This window comes from Carlito syrichta, unplaced genomic scaffold (assembly GCF_000164805.1).
Source record: "Carlito syrichta isolate Samal-C Ts95f unplaced genomic scaffold, Tarsius_syrichta-2.0.1 Scaffold303022, whole genome shotgun sequence".
Classification (NCBI taxonomy): Eukaryota; Metazoa; Chordata; class Mammalia; order Primates; family Tarsiidae; genus Carlito; species Carlito syrichta.
Genome location: NW_007247118.1, coordinates 306,167 through 326,718, shown reverse-complemented (window position 1 = coordinate 326,718; position 20,552 = coordinate 306,167). Strand labels below are relative to the sequence as shown.

At 34.7% G+C, this 20,552-nt stretch overlaps 1 protein-coding gene across 2 annotated transcripts in view; it reads right to left on the bottom strand.

Moving 5' to 3' along the window:
* SNX16 (sorting nexin 16) overlaps window positions 1-20,552 on the bottom strand; it is a 36,638-nt gene that overhangs the window by 6,741 nt on the left and 9,345 nt on the right. For both annotated transcript variants that reach the window (XM_008057467.2, XM_021712032.1), the window contains 2 exons: window positions 16,567-16,715; window positions 8,096-8,165 (listed from right to left, as the gene is read on the bottom strand). In XM_008057467.2, coding sequence (XP_008055658.1) covers window positions 8,096-8,165; window positions 16,567-16,715 — 219 coding nt within the window. The remainder of the gene's footprint in view (window positions 1-8,095; window positions 8,166-16,566; window positions 16,716-20,552) is intronic.

Here is a 20,552-nt window from a genome sequence, read left to right as displayed (position 1 = left end):
TCCTGCTTTCTAAAAGAAATAAATAAAATAAGTGAAATAAAATTCATATGGAAGAGTGATTACTCAACTTGGAAGAATAAGGAAGAGAACGCTTACTCTGCCAGATACTATAAAATTATTTATTTATATAAATATAATAATTGACAGTATAGTACAGCAGAGGGATAAAGAAAGGGACTACTGAAAAATACTTGAGTGACCACAGACAGACTCATTCACATTGAATAATTTAGAATAGAAGAATTTCTAAATGAAAAAAGGATGAACTTTTCAATAAATGATATTGGGACTGGACATCCATACAGAAAAAGGACCTGAATGTGAAAAGCAAAAGTTTAAACATACTAGAAAGAAATTCAGAAGAATATCATTATGTCCTGGAGTGTAGGAAAGAACAAAAACCATAGAAAATATGCAAAGGATGTGAACAGGAAATTCACAGAAGTCCCAAATAGTTACTAAACACACAGAAGATACCTGAGCCAGCTGGCAATCAAGAAAATTGGGCAAAATAACAAGATATTATTTTATACTCATCAGTCTGACAAATATTATAAGATTGACAATATTTGCATTAGTGATGATATGGAGCAATAGGAAAATATATTGTTGGTGGAAGTATAAATTGATACAAGTTTGAAGTGCAATTTAAGCGTATACAGTGAAGTTGGAGAGGAGAATGTCCAACAATCAAACAATTCCACAAACTAGGATATACCTTATATACATCCTTGGGTTTCTTCTAAGATTAAAATAAATTCCAGTAAAGGGCTATATCTTAGAAAAAATGTATATAGGAATGGAGACTATCTTGGGAATAGTCATTGGAAGAATATATATGCTCAAGAAACTATTTAACTCTGCTAATGAGACTATAAAATGGTTTGCATTCCTAGAAAACCCAATTTTCCAGGAAAATAAAAACCCAAATTATACTATGCAATTAATTATGTTAATTAAAGAAGAATGTGATGTATATACTTTTATTTTGTGATAGGGATCAAAGTGCTCCATCAGTACTAGAAAACCTGCCAGTGAAAGATTCTAAAAAACAGTTTCATTACATATTAGAACTCACATTGCATTTTTTTTTAACCTTTCTTTCTGGGATTCTCAAACTTAGGAACAAGGAAATTAGGTCCTTAACCTGTAGCATGACTGAAGATTAAAATTTAAGTGGAAAACAGATGGTTTAAAAATTTTGACTTTAATTCTGTGTACTCATAATTCCTATCTTCAACATTTTTTAAAAAATTCATAATTCATTTCTAATTATAAGCTATATAACATGATTTCTTCCAATCATGTTATCTCCATACAAGTGATTGATCTGAATTTCCTCAAACGAAGATTGACTAAATTTATGTCCCTAACTTTAATCTCCTCGTTTAGTACAAGGGGATAGAAATGACTGCCCTAGATGGGGGACAGGGAGGAGTAGGTTGAAGATTTACTGAACTGAAGCTTCATTAACCTTTTAATAAGTTAAATTTTATACTCTGAGGAATGTGTGTTAATATGTCTTTTTGGAATTTTTCTTAAAATGAGAGGCTGCTTAAGTAAGTCTGCATGTGAGATATACGAACTCATCCTAGAAAAAGTGCTACATATTTCATTCCTGAATATCACTATGGTTACCTTTGAAGTACTTTCCTTAGAAAGTTATGCACTGATGCCAGTGCCTAGTTCACCTGTCAAAGCAATTTTGGAACTCTTTTTCTGGGATGTCCACCAGTGCTGTCATATTACCCTGATGTCCTGAATGTCATCAAATGTCTTCCTTTCAATATTTCCTTTATCTTTGGGTAAAGAAAAAAGTCACAGGGGACAGATCAGTGAGTAGGGAGGGTGTTCCAATATAGTTATTTGTACAGTGCTGCCAATGAAAGCGCACAGTAGCAAGCTCACGAACTTAACTGTCACACAACAAATAATGACGACAGCTCTGACCTGACAATACTAACTAGTGTATATTTTGAAGTAAGAGATACTGGAAAGGTATTCTAATTTTTTTTTTTTTTGTAAAACAGCAAATGTAAAAAATTAAAAGTAAAACTAAAAGTTGTACTATAGGAAGAACAAATACTGTATTTTAAATAAATGAAAATTATGAAATTCTTGAGCTAGAAAAAGAGTGAAAAGCAATTAGTTTCTTTAGCCCAATGTTCACTTAAAATAGATCTCCAACTTTCCAAAAAAAAATTCTAGATCAATGTGAAAAAACAGTGGCCAAAAGGCTGAATAGATACCAAAGACATACTTTGTTTGGCTGGTTTTTAATTCTAATAGAATTGTAATGCCTTTATAGAATTGTAATGCCTTTAGAAAGGATATTAACTCTCTATTTTGCCACTGCACATATAGGCTATCTTCATGACCCCTAAATGAATCTGTCTTTGATTTTTTTTTTTTTTTTTTTGAGTCAGGGTCTCACTCTGTCACCCAGGCTGGAGTTCAGTGATATCATCATGGCTCACTGCAGCCCTGATCTTCTGAACTCAGGTGATCTTCTGCTCAGCTTCCTATGTAGCGAGGTCTACAGGATTGTGCCACCATGCTAAGTAAATTATTATTATTATTATTATTATTACTTTTTGTAGAGAGAAGGTTTTACTATGTTGCCTAGGTTGGTCTCAAACTCTTGGGTCAAGTAATCCTCTGCCTCGGTCTCCTAAAATGCTGGGATTATAGGCATGAGTCACCATGCCTGGTCAGTCTTTGATTTTTGAATCTTGTTCTAGATCATTCTAATGAAATTTTTTTGAAAGAGGACTCTATTATTTTCATAGAGAATTCTAATATATCTATTTCCAAGTTCAAGAAAATACATATTTCTTAATAAAGTTGAGTTTTTAAGAGATCATTATCAGCAATACATAATAGTAACATAGTGGTATATCTAACAGTATATATGTATCAGGCCTGTTTAAGAGACCAATGTTTATGTGAAATCAATGACAGTCTTGAATAATTTGGTTTCATATGAAGATATTTTAGTTTGCATAAAAAGAGATGGCAAGGCTCATATGTAGGATATATTTCCTATTTGGTCACAGTTCAGCCAGGATAGAGCAGGCCATGGAAACCAGCAGCTTTGCTGCTACTGTCAGAGGGGCTCACTGATTTGAAGTGTTATCAGTTAAAGTGGCAGTCTCGGTAACAAGCAATAATATAGTCAGGATTTAATAGAGAGTTCTCAGAAATGATATATCTATGGGGCCTTGATAAGCTCGCCACGTATCTTAGTACCCAAAACCACCCATGATGACAGAGACCACATGCATGTACAGAGAAGATGGGAGAAGACCTGGTAGAAACTAAAAACTGTGGCAAACTTCAAAATAACCTTAATTGTAAATGTACTCTTCAGACCACATACAAATCCATTATAAGAGAGACATCAGTGACCACATATTCTGGGAAACAAACTTCACAGATTTAGTCTAGTCAAGTTACTAAACAAACAGACAAAATAAAAATAGTAACAACCACTCTAGGAGGCAGAAATAAGAATTAAGCATTGATATATTTACCTAAAAGGTCTAATATTCAAGAAAAAATTATGAGATATGCAAAGAAACAAGGTAATTCTAAGCATACTCAGGACAAAAGGCAGTCAATAGAAATTATCTGTAAATGGTCCCACATATATCAGACAATGATTTTTAAAGCAGCTATTATATTCATCAAATGAACTAGAAAACATTTAATTATAGTAAGGATGATGACAATGACTCAACAAATAGAAAATCTCAATAAAGAGAAAGAATGGTAAAAAATAAGCAAATGAGAAGTTTGGAGTTGAAAAGCACAATAACAGGAAGGAAAAATTAAAAAGAGGAGCTCAAGAACAGATTTGATATGATAGAAAAATGTCTCGGAGGCTCAGCCTATAATCCCGCACCTTTGGGAGGCTGAGGTGAGTGGATTGCCTGAGCCTGTGGGTTCGAGACCTGCCTGGGCAGCGAGACCTCATCTATACAATAAATCAAAAAATCAGCCGGGCGTGGTAGCGCATGCCTGTAATTCCGGCTACTTGAAAGGCTGAGGCGGAAGGATTGCCGGAGCCCAGCAGGTCGAGGCTGCAGTGGCCGGGAGTGGCCACTGCACTCCAGTTTGGGCGACAGAGTGAGACTCCAACTCAAAAAAAAAAAAAAAAAAAAGAATTTGATCATCAACAGACATTTTTCAATCTAAAGAACAGAGAAAAAATAATTGAAGAAAGATAAACAAAACTTCAGAAATGTGTGGTACATCGTGAAATACACAACTATACAAGTAATGGTAGTTCCAGAGGGAGAAGGGAGAGAGAACAGAACTGAAAAAAATATTTGAAGAAACAATGGTTAAAAACTTCCCAAGTTTGATGTGGATCATTAATGTGCCAAGTCCAAGAAGCTCAATAAAGCCTAAGTATGAAAAACACAAAGGAATTCACATCTCAGTACATCATAATCAAACTGCTAAAGGTCAAAGATAGATCTTGAATGAAGCAAGGGCAAAATGACTTATCATGTACATGGAAACAACAATATAATTAAAGGTAGATTTTTTTAATCAGAAAAAATAGAAGACAGAAGGCAGTTGAAATGACACAAAGTACTGGAAGAAAAAATCCCATTAGCAAAACTATCTTTTAAAAATGAACATTTCCAGGTAAGCTAAGACTGTCAAATTTGTTGCCAAAGATGAGAAAGACTAAATGAAGACCTTGAGATTGAAAGAAAGCAAATATCATATGAGAATACCAATTCATAGGAAGAAATGAATAGGGCCAGAATTAGTAAATATGTGGATAAATAAAAGAGTATGAGATGTTTTTTTCTCATTTCTTCTCTTAAGTTCTTTAAAGAAACAAGATTGTATAAAGAATAATTATTACACTGTATTGTTGAGTTTATAACACATATATCTGTAAAATACATAATAACAGCAACACAAAGAAAGGGGTGGAAAGGAGCTATATTGGAGCTAAATTTACATTTCACTGGAATTAAGTATAATTATTCTGAAGTAGAAGTAATAAAATGCATAATGTAATAGCTAAAGCAACCACTAAAAAATAACTAAGAAAAAATTTTAAATATTCTACAGAGGAATAAAATTGGCATGCTAAAAAAATATTTTTTCACACAATAATAGGCTGAAAAGGAGGAAGAGGATGGAAACATATGAAACAAATAGAAAACAAATTTCAAAATGATAGATGTAAAAGACAGATGTCAGAATGAATAAAAGACTAAGACCCAATTACATGTTATGTGCAAGGGATGAACCTTAGATTGAAAGACACAAATTGAAAGCAACAGTAAACAATACAGTATCATATTGGAATAAGGACAGGTAAATACATCAATGGGTTAGAATTAAGAATCCAGAAACAAACACTTCATTTTATGGTCCTTTGATTTCTGACAAAGGTGTCAAGACAAACTAAAAACAACTTAAGATATCTATAGACACATAAAATCCTTTACCTTTCACCTTGAAAAACAGTTAACTCAAAATGAATCATAAACCTAAATGTAAGAGTTAAAACTATAAAACTAGAAAAAAAGAAGTATAAGAAAATCTTTGTGGTCTTGGGTTAGGCTGAGTTTTTAGGATACAATACTAAAAGCATAAGCCATAAAAAAGTGATCAAATGAACTTCATTGAAATTAAGAACTTCTGAATTTCAAAAAACACCACTAAGAAGATGAAAAGATACATACAAGCTGGGCTCGGTGGCTCAGCCTGTAATCCCGCGCCTTTGGGAGGCTGAGGTGAGTGGATTGCCTGAGCCCACGGGTTCGAGACCCGCCTGGGCAGCGAGACCTCATCTCTACAATAAATCAAAAAAATCAGCCGGGCGTGGTAGTGCATGCCTGTAATTCCGGCTACTTGGAAGGCTGAGGCGGAAGGATCGCTGGAGCCCAGCAGGTTGAGGCTGCGGTGGCCGGGAGCGGCCACTGCACTCCAGTCTGGGCGACAGAGTGAGACTCCAACTCAAAAAAAAAAACTAAAAGAAAAGAAAAGATACATACAGAAGAAAATAACTGCAAATAGTATATCTGATAAAGGACTTGTATCCAAAATACAGAACTTTTATAACTCAATAAGACAAAGAGCCCAATTTAACAAATGAGCAAGACTTGAACAGACATTTCATTGAAGAAAACATATGAGTGGCTAAAAAGCACAAGACAAGATCTATATCAAAAAATCATTAGAGAAATGAACATTAAAACTATAATGAAATATCACTATATACCCATGAGACTGGCTATAATCCAAAAGATAGATAATGTCAAATGTTTGTGAGACACGGAGAAACTGGAACTCTCTTACAGTACTAGTGGGAATGTAACACTTCAGAAAACAGTTTATTAGTTATTAGCCACTTTAGAAAACAGTTTATTAGTTTCTTTAAAAAGCTAAATAGGCCAGGCGCGGTGGTTCAAACCTACAGTCCCAGCACTTTGGGAGGCCAAAGCGAGAGGACTACCTGAGCCCATGGGTTTGAGACCAGCCTGGGCAACATGGTGAGACCTCATCTCTACAATTAAAAAAAAAAAAAAATTAGCTGGGTGTGATAATGCACGGCTGTAGCTCTGGCTACTAGGAAGGCTGAAGTGGAACGATCTCCTGAGCCACAAGGTCGAGGCTGCGGTGGCCGGGAGCATGCCGCTGTACTCCAGCCTTAGGTGACAGAATGAAACTCCAACTCAAAAAAAACAAAACAAAAAAACACACAAAAAAGTTAAACATAAACTTGTTATATGACTAAACAATTCTACCTCTAGGGATCAGCCCAAGATAAATAAAAACATATGTTCACATAAAATGTTATATGAAATTGTTCATAGCATTACTCATAATATAAGCCTAGAAACAGTCCAAATATCCCTCAACTGGTGACTGGATAAATAAAATATAATATATGCGTACAATGGAAAACCATTCAGTAATAAAAAGTAATGAAGTAACGACAGAGGCTATAACATGGAATAATCTCAAAAAAATGCTAAGTGAAAGAAGCCAGACACAAATGTGTATATACATTGTCTAATATACCATATATAATGCATACTCCATGTATATAAAGTGTTATATACATTATACACCACACACACACACACACACACACACACACACACACACGCACGCACGCACATGATTTTATTTATATGGAATATCCAGAAAAGGCAAATGTGCAAACACTGAAAGCACATCAGTACTTGTCTTGTGCTGGAAGGGCAGACTAACAGCAAAAAGGCTTGTAGGAATTTTTTTTGAAGTGATAAAAATATTCTAAATCTGAGTTATTATAATGGTGGCACAGCTCTATAAATTTACTTTAAGTTATTAAATTGTACACTTACAATGGAACAACAAACAACAAATAGGTGAATATTATGGATTAAAAACTTTTTACTTCGATAAGGCTGTTTAAAAAAGGCTATAGCATTCATTCCAGCACAAAGAACTGACTCAGTTTGACTGAAAAACATTACAAACCTACCAATTAAAACTGTTCCATTTAAACACCACTAAACATTTGGGGAAAAACTTGCATTAAATCCTAGCTAATCTATTATTACCATATCTGTTTTGCGAATCTAGCCTATTGCTTCCAGAAAATAGGTCACTCTAACACGTCAATTAATGTAATTTGAGTAGCAAGAAGCATGAGCTGAATTGATAACAAGACAATCACTTCTATCTCTGAAGTTTTAAATTTGATTTTAGATGTAGGTTCCTTACTTTAACACTTAGATGGGAAAAACCTCAGCATACAAATAGTACTATTAAATGTAATAAAAATAGATTCTCAAATCATTTTGTATTTTTTGAAACAGTAAAAATAAAGACTACAGATTTTAGAGCATTATTGACTACATGACATGTATGAATTTGTATTTTTTCACTGAACTAAGTCCATGTATTTCAGTGAAAGAAACCATTGACTCAAACATTAAAAGTTTTCTGTGCAAAACTACCAAGGCCTGAAATTATAATATTTTGCTGTTTGCTATTCCATTCAAGAAACAATGTAGTTATTGTACTGCATTATTTGTTCCTCTTTTCGTGTGATATATAATACAACACTTACCCTGCTTTCTTCTAAGCTATCAAATGGACCTGGTGGGTCATCCAGACAAAGAAATTCTCTCACTGCAAGGCTTTTCAAAGAAAAGAAAAGAAAATAAACAAAAAAACATTATCTAGAGTACAAATAAGTTACAAAAGATAGCAAAAAGCAGAAGTTACTTTGAAGTTATACAGAGTTTTAAGCAAGTTGGTGTCACTGATATACCAAAGTAAGCAAGTTGGTTCATAAGTTTTCATATAAGTAACCAAATATAAATACTAAACTACAGAAGATAACACAGATTTTAAGCTATTTTTAAGATCTTACAAATACAGAGATATGTATTGTTAAATATAAATTACAGGACATTAAACAATTCAAAATGATGGTTCAAGAGACCAACCTAAACAATGAATAGCTTCTTTATGACTTTCAAAGAAATATTAGTCTGAACTGGTCTAACAAGTCATTACACTGTTATGAATAAATGCAATTTCCAATTTATACTTCACCTTTCTTTCAGTAGACACTTCTCAAGTAACTGAAAAGCATTTAATCTTTATTAAAGTCTGATGTCGCAATCATGTTTATTATATTAACTTATTTAAATATCTTCCTCAGATAGTTTAAGAGAAAAAATTCTGATCATTCCATTTCTAAATTACCAAATATTTATATAATATTGTTTACACTTTGCAGTGATCAAAAATAGGTTAAGAATGTAGGAAACTAAACATCCATATAACAAAAATGCCTTCTCCCTTTTCTGAAAAGCAATTTTGGACAGAGAGACGACTTTATGTACACATCAAAATATAAATGTGGAGGCTTACATTTATTTTTCATTTGTAAAAGGATTAATAGGTCTGACAATTAAGTTCACAAACTCATCCTAGAAAAGTGCTGCCTCATTGCTGAATATTACTATGGTCACCTTTGAAGTACTCCCCCAGGGAAGCTACACACTAATGTAAGCAACTAGTCCACCGGCCAAAGCAATTTTGGAACTTTTTCTGGAATGGCCATCAGAGTTGTCATATTACCATTGATGTCCTGAATGTCATCAAGTGTCTTCCTTTTAATATTTTATCTTTGGGTAAAGAAAAAAGTCACTGGGGAGCAGATCACTTGAGTAGGGAGGGTGTTCTAATACAGTTATTTGTATAGTACTGCCAATGAAAGCACACAGTGGCAAGTTTGTGAACTTAATTGTCACACCTCAGCAGATAGTGACAGCTCTGATGGCCATTCCAGAAAGAGTTCCAAAATTGAGTTGATGGGTGGACTAGGCACTGATGTTGGTGCATAGTTCCTAAGGGGAGTACTTTAAAGGTGACTGTAGTGATATTTAGGAAGGAGGTATGTAGCACTTTTTCTAGAATGGTTTACAAACCTAGTTGTTGGACCTCATATGATATCTTGATATACCACATAAAGGAGAAATCAATTTATGCTGAAATGGGAATGGGCTCTTGGATTCAGATTAGGCCATATTGGTTTGGTTGATGATGACAGGGGATGCTCATGAAGAGATAAATGAGATTTTTAGTATCTTTCCAAAAGAAAAACCAATGAGTTAATACATATAAGTAGTATTAAGAAAATAATCTAGAAGGTCCCAAACATAGAACAAAAAAGTTGGTAGTGGTGTGGCACCCAGAGGAGCAACTTTCTATTTTGAGAATAAAGGTAAAAAGAACAAACATTTGGGGAAAAGGTCACATATTCAGGTAAACTGAGAAAAGACTTATTATTTCATATCATGAAATAATAGAGATGGAAGGGATCTTAAATGTGATCTATTCAAACCATTCATAGGATACTTCTTATTTCTGTTACACGTTCAACCAAGAGTATGCCCTAAACACTGCCAGAGAGGGGACATTTTATCTCTTGAAATAAACCATTCTGTGTTTGAATAATGCTGAAACTAGGAATTCATTTATTTAACTGATTTTTTTTTACCCCCTGTAGCTTCTATTTGTAAGTCTTTGTTCTGCTTTTTTGGGGTCAGAGTAAATCTAAGTTCTCTTTCACACAATAACTCTAAATATATGTCAAAAATGCTACTCTACTTTCTTCAACCTTGTATCTCCAAAAGCAATACTAATATGCAAACATTTTCATAGCATGTTGCACACACAGGGCTTTCATATACTCTGTTGTATTTAATTTTCACAACACTCAAGTGAGGTCAGAATAGGCATTATATCTTTATTTTACAAATGATACCAAAGTTCAGAAAGGTAAAATGACCTGCCCAATGTAAAAAAGTACAAGTGTTAGATCTAGACCTTCCATCTGTCCTCTGAGTGTAAATATGTGCCCTTTTCTACCTTTAAATCCCTTTGTGTTATGCTTTAGTTCATTTAGAGAACTACACAGCCATCTAATCAAAGTTATTCCATTTAACAATTCTCCTTTTCCCACCATTGACAGTAATATACCTATTTCAAATACTCAAAGAGAAGCCCACTTTTTCAAAAGGCAGAACATTTTTATATTGGACAATTTGAAATGATGGGTAACTTTTTTATCTGACCCAATAGTGCCTTCCTCTAGCTTCTCATTAGCATTCTGTTCTGTGTTTTAGTCTTACTATTCAAAATGAAGTCTCTAGATCAGCTTCCAGAAACCTGTTAGAAATGCAGAATCATCAGCCTAGACCTGCTGAATCATAGTCTGCATTAACAAGATCCCCAAGTGATTCACAGGCACACCACAGTTGGAGAAGCACTACTCTTATTAAACATTTGACTAATCCTGCTTCCCATCACCATCTTTCAAATATGTGAAAATAGTTATCACATCCTCCAAGTAATTTTTTGCTTTTTAAAGGATAAGTAGCCTCATTTCTTTCCATTTTTTCCCTCAAATAAATGTTTTGGATACTATTTTTTAAAAGCCATAAAATTCACAAACTCATCCTAGAAAAGTGTTACCTCATTTCTGAATATCACTACGGTCACCTTTGAAGTACTCCCCTAGAGAAGCTATGCACTAATGCAAGCAACTAGTCTACCGGTCAAAGCAATTTTGGAACTTTTTCTGGAATGGCCATCAGAGTTGCTGTCATATTACCCTTGATGACCTGAATGTCATCAAGTGTCTTCCTTTTAATATTTTCTTTATCTTTGAGTAAAGAAAAAAGTCACTGGGGACCAGATAACTTGTTAATACAGAGCCATCCTAAACTTTAAAAAAATGTAAAATTTAAAATACTATATTTTGGTACTGTAGCCCGTATAGGTGGATGGCAATGTAGAAAAACAAAAACAAAAGCACAACAAAAAACTTTAACCTCTGTATTATGAAGAATTAAAAAAGAAAAAAATTGATACATAGGATATATGACAAGTGCTTCTGAAAATAGAGAATAGAAAAATGTTTGCTGTGATTTATGATGTAAAGATTTCAAAGTGGCTTAAGACAGTGTAAAACAATAAATAGCTATATTTTAACTATGACAGACTGTTCAATATAAGACTATCTTTATATATCCTTCACCTTGACAAACTGAGTTGCAGGTTGTTTCTAATAAAGGACCTGTACCTTCTTGCTTCTGCATTCTGGTTATGATATTCCTTCTCCTCTATAAAGTCCTTCCTCATCTTTTTTTATTCCCCCTCATCCAGATATCACTAATTCTTTACAGTGCAACTCAAATATCATCCTCTGGGAAGCCTTCTCTAATTCTACTAGTCAGAAGTTTTTTCTTCTTTAGAAGATAAGCCACTTTGCCTGGCCCAGAAATGTTAATGTTTTTATCTGTACCCTTACTTTGTACTTTCTAAATGTGTCTGAAAACAATATTTTCTTAAAACATTCAAATTAACAGTCAGTTCTTATTTTCTTCCACTTCTTTTTGTTACAGTTGGTAAAGTAACATTAAGAGCTGCCCATTGTGTAAAGCCATGCTCTTAGCCAACATGAAAGTTAAGAAATAACTGTGTTGTAAGGTGCTAAGGATATAAGCAGAAAGTGAAAGAATAATTAATATTAAAGTATAAACAATTAATGCCAAAAAATTATTTAGCCATCTCAAGAATTTTTAAATTTAAATGATTTTTTTCTATGCTGCCATTCCAACTGTACAAGAAAGAATGCTAACAGGTATCCCAACAGGTAATGGACAACTAATTGATGCTTAATGTAGTGACTCTTACATGCAGTTTTATATTTTCATAAAGAAGTGTTGGGCCAGGCGCAGTGGTTCACACCTGTAATCCCAGCACTTTGGGAGGCTGAGGCGGGAAGACTGCTTGAGCCCAGGAGTTTGGGACCAGCCTGAGTAACATAGTAAGACCTCATTTCTACAAAAAATAATTTAAAAAATTTAGCTGGGCGTGGTGGTACGTGCCAGTAGTCTCAGCTACTCAGGAGGCTGAGGCAAGAAGACTGACTAAGCCTAGGAGGTTGAGGCTGCAGTAAGCTGTGATTGTGCTACTGCATTCCAGCCTGGATGACAGGCGAGATCCCAACTTAAAAAAAAAAAAGTTGGAATTTTGTTTTCTCTCCCTTAGGAAGGATTTTCTCTTTTTCTTTTTAATTGTACAAAATGAAAGAAACTTCTTTCACTATTCTACATTTTTAAATACAATCAAGCTCTTGCCTGGTGAACTCCTTTATGACCCATCTACTATTTGAATTTAAACTACAGATATAGTTAAAATCCTGGCTGTGTAGAACAAGAGTAACAGTAATAACGATGGCACAATCATTGCAGTAATTCAGTCTGTGACATGTTGAAAATTAGGCATTTATTTTACAGAAGGAATAGTATTGAGGGATAAGAAAATATAGCCAAAAAATATAAAAAAGTACTATGCCAGTTTTAATGGATTGACTTTCTCACAAATATTTGACAACCTGACTTTCTATATAATAATTGTTTCTGACTCATATCTATCTTCCTACCTATAATCTTTTATTATTGTTATTTATTTTATTTTTTGAGAGTAGGATTTATTAAGAGGCCAGAAAAGCTCCCACAGTGGGAGGGGACCCAAGGGGGTTGCCCCCTACCCATAAACTTTTTTTTTTTTTTTTTTGAGTTGGAGTCTCACTCTGTCGCCCAGACTGGAGTGCAGTGGCCGCTCCCGGCCACCGCAGCCTCGACCTGCTGGGCTCCGGCAATCCTTCCTCTTCAGCCTTCCGAGTAGCCGGAATTACAGGCATGCACTACCATGCCCGGCCGATTTTTTGATTTATTGTAGAGATGAGGTCTCGCTGCCCAGGCGGGTCTTGAACCCGTGGGCTCAGGCAATCCACTCACCTCAGCCTCCCAAAGGCGCGGGATTACAGGCTGAGCCACTGAGCCCAGCTTCTACCCATAATCTTAATCATGCCTTTCAGGTTCTCAAATCCTACTTCTAGTGTTGCTTGATCACTGCATACAGTACTGGTCGTTCTCCTTCTTTGAGTATATATTATTTTTATAATCTGTATCATACCCAGTAGCAACTCATAAACTCCCTTATTTTGTGCAAACAGCTGAATTTCTCTGAATGAATTTCAAGACCAGTGATGATATATTCTCTTCTTTTACACCCTTCTTAGCATGATAGAGGACAAATGCTTAAGATACAGATGAATAACCCTTCTCCCCTTACCCCAATCATATTTTAAACAACATATTATTAAAAAAATCTCTTACACTGTGAAATAAAAAATTCTACCCATTAAAAAAATATTGAGTACCAAGGTATAAGTACCCTATTTAAAGTTAAACTGAAGCTATCTTTCTGCATTCCCTAAATGTCTGATGATATGATATGACAAAAGTAGGAGGCAAATAAATATGAGGCACACTGGATTCTTTCATGCGAGATTTCTTAGAACATTTAATCCTCTAGGGATATCAAACGAAACCTTCCCCCAACTTATGTGGCCAAGAAACCTTTCTTTCTTTAAAATGTCTATTTATCAAAGGAGTAAGACCATTACCACTGTTCTGAGCTATGCAGTTTTAGAAACTACAAGATCTCAAATGAAATTAGTAATGTCTGCCTTACCGACTAAGATCTATTATCAGCAATTTAAAAAAAAGTATATGAATATTACAAGTAAGATACCCTTTCATCTTAAAAAATAAAGACATCATAAAATGAGTCAATTAATGTAGTTAATATTATTTAATATTTCATTAGATAAAAATAGAGGACAATCAATTATAGAATACATTTGATTTTAACTCACCACAACATTTTTAATACAGAAACATAAAGTTTACTAAATAAGGGACAAGAATAAGGGGATATTGATTTCTTAGTGGTAAACATCTTCTCTAAAAGTATAATATAAAATATATTTTCTTCAAAGGTTTTCTCCATAATTTTTGGTTTTTATTCCTGCTTTGTATGTCTGAATTAACACTCATCTTTTTTTTTTGAGAGATGTAAAAACAAATATAGAAAAGTAGGGAACATTAATGTTCCCAATCCACCTAGGCGATATAATCACTGTCACATTTGCTTCAATCTTTTTTCCTAGTAAACAACAGAACAGTAACTATCAACAGTCGTGTCATTAACTCAAGAAGTATGTATCGAGGGCCAACTGTGTTAGTACTGTGCTAAACAATGGACATTGAATGGTGAATAAAACAGCCACACAACCTATTATCATGTATCTTACAACTTGGTGAAAAAAACACAAATCACCACAGAAATAATTACAAACAGAAGTGTTATGAAAGTAAATTATCAACTAGCCTTTCTCAAGTAGAAGTCCACTGATATTAATTTAAGTGATTGCTTTCTCAATTCTCTTAAGATTGGTACATAGTATCATCCTAGAAGTACAGAGAGGAAGTTAACTACATAGAGTGGGTGTCTTCAAGCATCAGGAGTTGACTCTGAATGAGTTGAGAAGGACTGACACAAACTCTGTGAGAAAGAACTGACCTAGTCTTTGGTGGTGGTGCTGGTGATGGTGGGTGAGGGGTCAAGCTGGAGGCCAGTTACCCAAGGAAGTGAAGTTTGTGCTGAAATCTGCAGGATGCATACAAATCACCTAGGCCAGAGTTAGATGGGGCAGTAGGTGAAAAGGGTCCCTTCTGAGAAAATAGCATATTTGAAGGCTCTAAGGGACAAAGGAACAATGTGGTTTTGGAGAATTAAAAGAAGATCAATATGGCAATGTACAGAGAATGGATGGTGGGGAGGAATAAGAAAATCCAAGGTTGAAAAGCCAGGCAGGTAGGCAGGGACCAGAAAGAATGACTTAAGTCAAACTGTATCACAAAGGATCACCATGGCTCTAATGAGCTACAGAAATCAGAGTGGAGGAGGAAGACCGGTGGGAAAGTTTCTATAATAATTAGGGATAACTGCTTGGATTAGGTTGGTGATGGCAAGGGATGGAGAAAGGTGAGATATGAGTGGTACTTAAAAGGCAAGGGAAGCGAGAAGGGTAGTGAGAGATTTGTCAATAATGACTCACAGGTTCTGGGTAGATGATAATGCTGCAAATTGGAAGGTGGGGAGTCTGGAGATTAAACTTTCAAATGTGTTCTAAGTTTGACGTAATGTAGAGATATGGGAAGGAGATGTAAAGGAGGCAGTTGCATACATGAATCTGGAGTAGAGAGATGGAGTTTTGCTTGCAGTTCCTTCATTAGGAGAAAAATAAGTGGGGAGGGATGGGCATGGATCTTAAGCTATCAAGCTTAGGTAGGTATATTATGTATAGCATGTGTGTGTTATGCCGGAAAAAAAGGTGACATACTTAAAAGAAGGCCAGCAAAAAGGGTAGAAAAAGTTAGATAGGATGGTTTTCTTAACTGTTTTTCATTCTCATGTGAAAAACTGCTAAAGAGAATTACAGGCAAAAGTATATATAATATGCTATTGCTGCATTGGAAATGCTCTCTACTTTTTTCAGAATAATTCTAATTTGTCTGAAAATATAAGTTCCAAAATTAGACACCCAGCTGATAACCAAATAATTAAGCAATTGTCTTGAAAATGTATTTAGAAGCAAAAAACAACAACAACAACAAAAAAAACCCCATATAGATCCATTCTCTTTCTTTTTAAATGATTTTTGGTATTTTCACTCTATCTGCTATTTAAATAATACAACTTCACAATTTTCATATTCTTGCATTACTCTGGAGAAATATAAAGATTACCCTCAAAATTATATAATGTCTTATTAACCAAAAATCTACTAATATATGAGCTGTTTTGTTTAAATAACTACAATAGAAAATACTAAAATCCAATTTACTGTTAGGTGGCTTTAGCACATGGTACCTTGAATTTTTCACTTGACTGACTTTTAAAAATAAGCTTTGATAAAAATGAAATGCCAAATAAAGTTCCTATTGAAAGAAAACAAGAACATTCCATGAATTGCATTATTAGAAAAGACAAGTAATTATACTCCCGCTCTGTATTTTTGAGCTTAAGTAACTATGATCCTAGATTTATTCTTTAGTTTAGTTACTGGAATGCTTTTTAAAACTCTTACTTCAATTTGTTACATACCAGTTAGCAATGTCCTTGTGAGCTACTAAATTCTGAAGAAACGCTTGCAATCCTAATTGTCTATCTTCTAAAAAGTCAGTATTGTAATTATCTTTAAACCAGCGTTTTGGAGGAAGTGCTAATCGAAAGCCTGGAAACATCTCTTTTAGCTGAAAAAGAAGAAAAGAGCAAATACAATGTTTAACTCCATTATATCAATTCTACACAATCTATCTTGCTGACTATGTGAAATAAGCTTAAAATAAAAGAATTAAATTCAGTTAAGCTTTCTATGCCTTTATTGTTTTATTTCTTGATTTCTACAAGTCATGTATTTCTAGTCTTTCCACATTCTTGACAGAAATTGGCATTGTCCATCCTTTTCATGACAGCTATTCCAGTGGGTGACTGTAATTTTCATTTCTCAGTTGGCAATCGATGCTGAATATCTTCTCATTTGTCTGTTTGCATTTGCATGTCTTCTTTCATGAGTTATCTATTCAAATCTTTTGACATCCCTGCTTTCAAAAATTTGGGTTGCCTTATTAAGTTATAAAAGTTCTTTATATATATTCCAGATACAACATTTGAAATTATTTTCCAATAATACACAATTATTTTCTCCCAATTGTGGTCTGACTTTTCAATTTAATAGTCTTAAGAGAGATGTTTTTAATTTCAATGTTATCTAATTCATCCATTGTTTCTTTTATGGCTTAAGATTTTCTAGATCATAAGAAATTTTGCTCACTCCAAGTCTGCAAAGGTTTTCTTTAATATTTTTTCCTACAATTTTATAATTTTAGCTTTTATATCTTGGTCTATGATCCATTTTGTACATTTGGCTTATATTTTACTTAGGGAAAGCCTTCTTAACTTTCTAAACTAGGTTAAGTCTCCCTTTATATATTCTGTTCAAGTTACTATAACTACGTAGCAAATTATCTGAAAACTCAGTGGTATAAAATAATCATTTATAAATATTAAGCTCATGGATCTGTGGGCCAGTAATTCACATGAGGTACAGTGAGGATGACATCTCTGTTCTACAGTGAATTGGAGCCTCAGCTGGAAGAACTTGAAGGCTGGGAGCTGGAATAATCTGAAGTTCACTTACTCACATGCATGGTGGATGATGCTGGTTGCTGGCTGAAACTTTAGCTGGGGCTGTCAGCCACAAGCCTAACACTGGCCTCTCCAAGTATTCTGAATTTATTCACAGCATGGAGGCTGGGATTTAAATGCAAACATCCCAAGAAACAAAGCCAGAATAAACTATCTCCTTCTTGTGATCTAGCCTTCAAAGTCACATAGCATCGTCTCCACTGTTCTCTATTAGTTTGAGTAGTCACAAGCTCATCAAGGTTCAAGAGGAGAGAAAACAGATTCTACCTCTTGATGGGCATGGAAAGATTCTGGAAGAGCACATGAGACTAAAGATATTGCTGCGGCCATTTCTAGAAAAGACAATCTGCTATTCATTATTAATTTTTTAATGACATTTATCACAATTTAAGTAACACTAATTTTGACTCTTCTACTATACAAGTGATTCTAAACTTTGGCTACACATTGGAATCACACAAGGAGTTTTAAGAGATACTAATGACTGTTTCCTACCTCTAACAAATTTAAGATTTTATTAGTTGGAGTGAAGCCTGGGATTGTTTTCCAGGAGAGTCTAAAATGCGATTAAGATTGAGAACCATTTTACAGCTTTACAATTATTATGCCTCAGTCATAACTGCATCCTTAATGTATAGCACAGTGCCTGATATATAATAAGCAGTCAACAATAAGTGGATGAATGAAAGGAATCCATGTACCTTCATGCTTCTATACTTAAATATAAAACTAAGTATCACAAGTATGAAAACAGACTAGCAAAAGGGAAAAATGCACAGGATAAAATGTTACATAAAAATGTAAATTATAAGATTCTGTCTGGCTAGGCTCAGTGGCTCAGCCTGTAATCCCAGCGCTTTGGGAGGCTGAGGTGAGTGGATTGCCTGAGCCCACGCGTTCGAGACCCGCCTGGACAACTTGGCAAGACCTCATCTCTACAATTAAAAAAAAAAAAAAATCAGCTGGGCGTGGTAGTGCGTGCCTATAATTCTGGCTACTCGGAAGGCTAAGGCGGAAGGATCGCTGGAGCCCAGTGGGTAGAGGCTGCAGTGGCCGGGAGGGTGCCACTGCACTCCAGTCTGGGCGACGGAGTGAGACTCCAACTCCCCTCCCCCCAAAAAAGATTTTATCTCTATTTCAATAATTTCTATAATTATGTGAAGTTAAAATAAAAAAGGCATAACTAGAAAGTAACTGAAAACCCTGATTTGATTTCAAGATGTAACTAGATATTTTGAGCCTTGGAGCCTCGTTATTTAATATATTTGCAAAGAAAATAAAATAATAAAAGTCATGAGTAAGAAATAAAAAAACATTTTTACTAATCTTAAGCTTTATAATTTATGTCCAAATACATGGTTAGATTTGTTTCCTTTAAAACATCCACAGAAAAGAGGAAGCTGTCCCATAACTGAATTAAGTAATTCAAGAAAGAAGAAGTTAAAGGATAGAGAAAACAAGATCCAACCAAGAAAAAAAGAAAAAAGTCAACAGAAAAACGGTGAAAAGCAATCTCAGGATGCCATTTATGAACCACATGTTGAGGGCAAATAACTTCAGGACAAAGCAGTGTGACTTGAGACAGACACATTGAGGAACATCACTAAGCTTCTTTTTAATGTGAGGACTGAATGCCTGAGTCTGGCCAAGATTTTCATATGAACTTGGCGTGTCTTGACAATGAGGTGGTAATAGTCCTGCTCCTTCCTTTCCTTCCTATGCTCTACTGCCTGGAACCAACTGAGAATAATCATTTCACCACACAAAAATGCTCAGTTCTGACCTACTAATGTAACCAAGAAGTAGAAATTACTGAGCTTTTAGGTAGAATTTACAGAAAAACCCATTTTTCAAGGCCACATTAGTGCAATCAATGCATCACCCAGCCCACCTTACAACCCTGCCTGGTTGTCTCAACTCTGACAAGCCCTATGCATTCGAGAACTTGCTCATGACGTTGTCCTCTGACCTCCTCAGCAGAGGGTTTCTGAAAAGCTGTATGCTTTGATCTACCTGTTTAGTCATTTAAAAAAAATTAATGGAAGTACAGAATTAAAGGTTTTTAATTCAGTATAATATATGAAGCTCAAACAGTAAACACATTTATATAAAATGGTAGATATACATTAGAAATAACATTTAAAATATTTTGGCATACCACCAAAAAGCATCTTAGCCACACCTTAAAATGAATAATTTAGCATCCTATATGTTACCTTATCACTTAAACTGAGGTTTTAGAATGGCAGAAACTTTTTGGCAGTGAGGTAGTTGCAAAATTACATGAGTTTCTTTCTTTCTTTCTTTCTTTTTTTTTAAGTGACTAGGTTTCACCAAGTTGCCCAGGCTGGTCTTGAATTCCTGGGTTCAGGCAATCCTCCTGCCTCGGCTTCCCAAAGTGCTGGGATTACAGGATTGAGCCACCATGCCTGGCCAGTTACATGAGTTTCCCACCACCAAACTATAAGAATATACTAACTTTAGAAGTTTTAAATCATCCAAGGAAGGAGGAAAGGGAACGTGGCAAATGGGAGAATAGGACCAGTATGGCTTCCTCTATTAAACATCTGTCAAAATTTTGGGAATAATTTCTGCGTGTTTAAAATGATCTTACTTGGCCTCTCAAAAACATCATAAACTATGTGCTTCTTTTGAAAAAATGGTCTTTCACTTGGCTTCCAAAATATCACTAACTCTTGGTTCCTGTCATCATATCTGATTTTCCTCTAGCTCTGAGGGCAGCTCAGCTCTTCTTTCATTGTTATATTCTAACTGCAATTTACTTAATTCCTCACTTCTAGAAATTTGGGTTGTTTCCAATTTTTTTTTTGTTTTTTTTTTTGAGTTGGAGTCTCACTCTGTTGCCCAGACTGGAGTGCAGT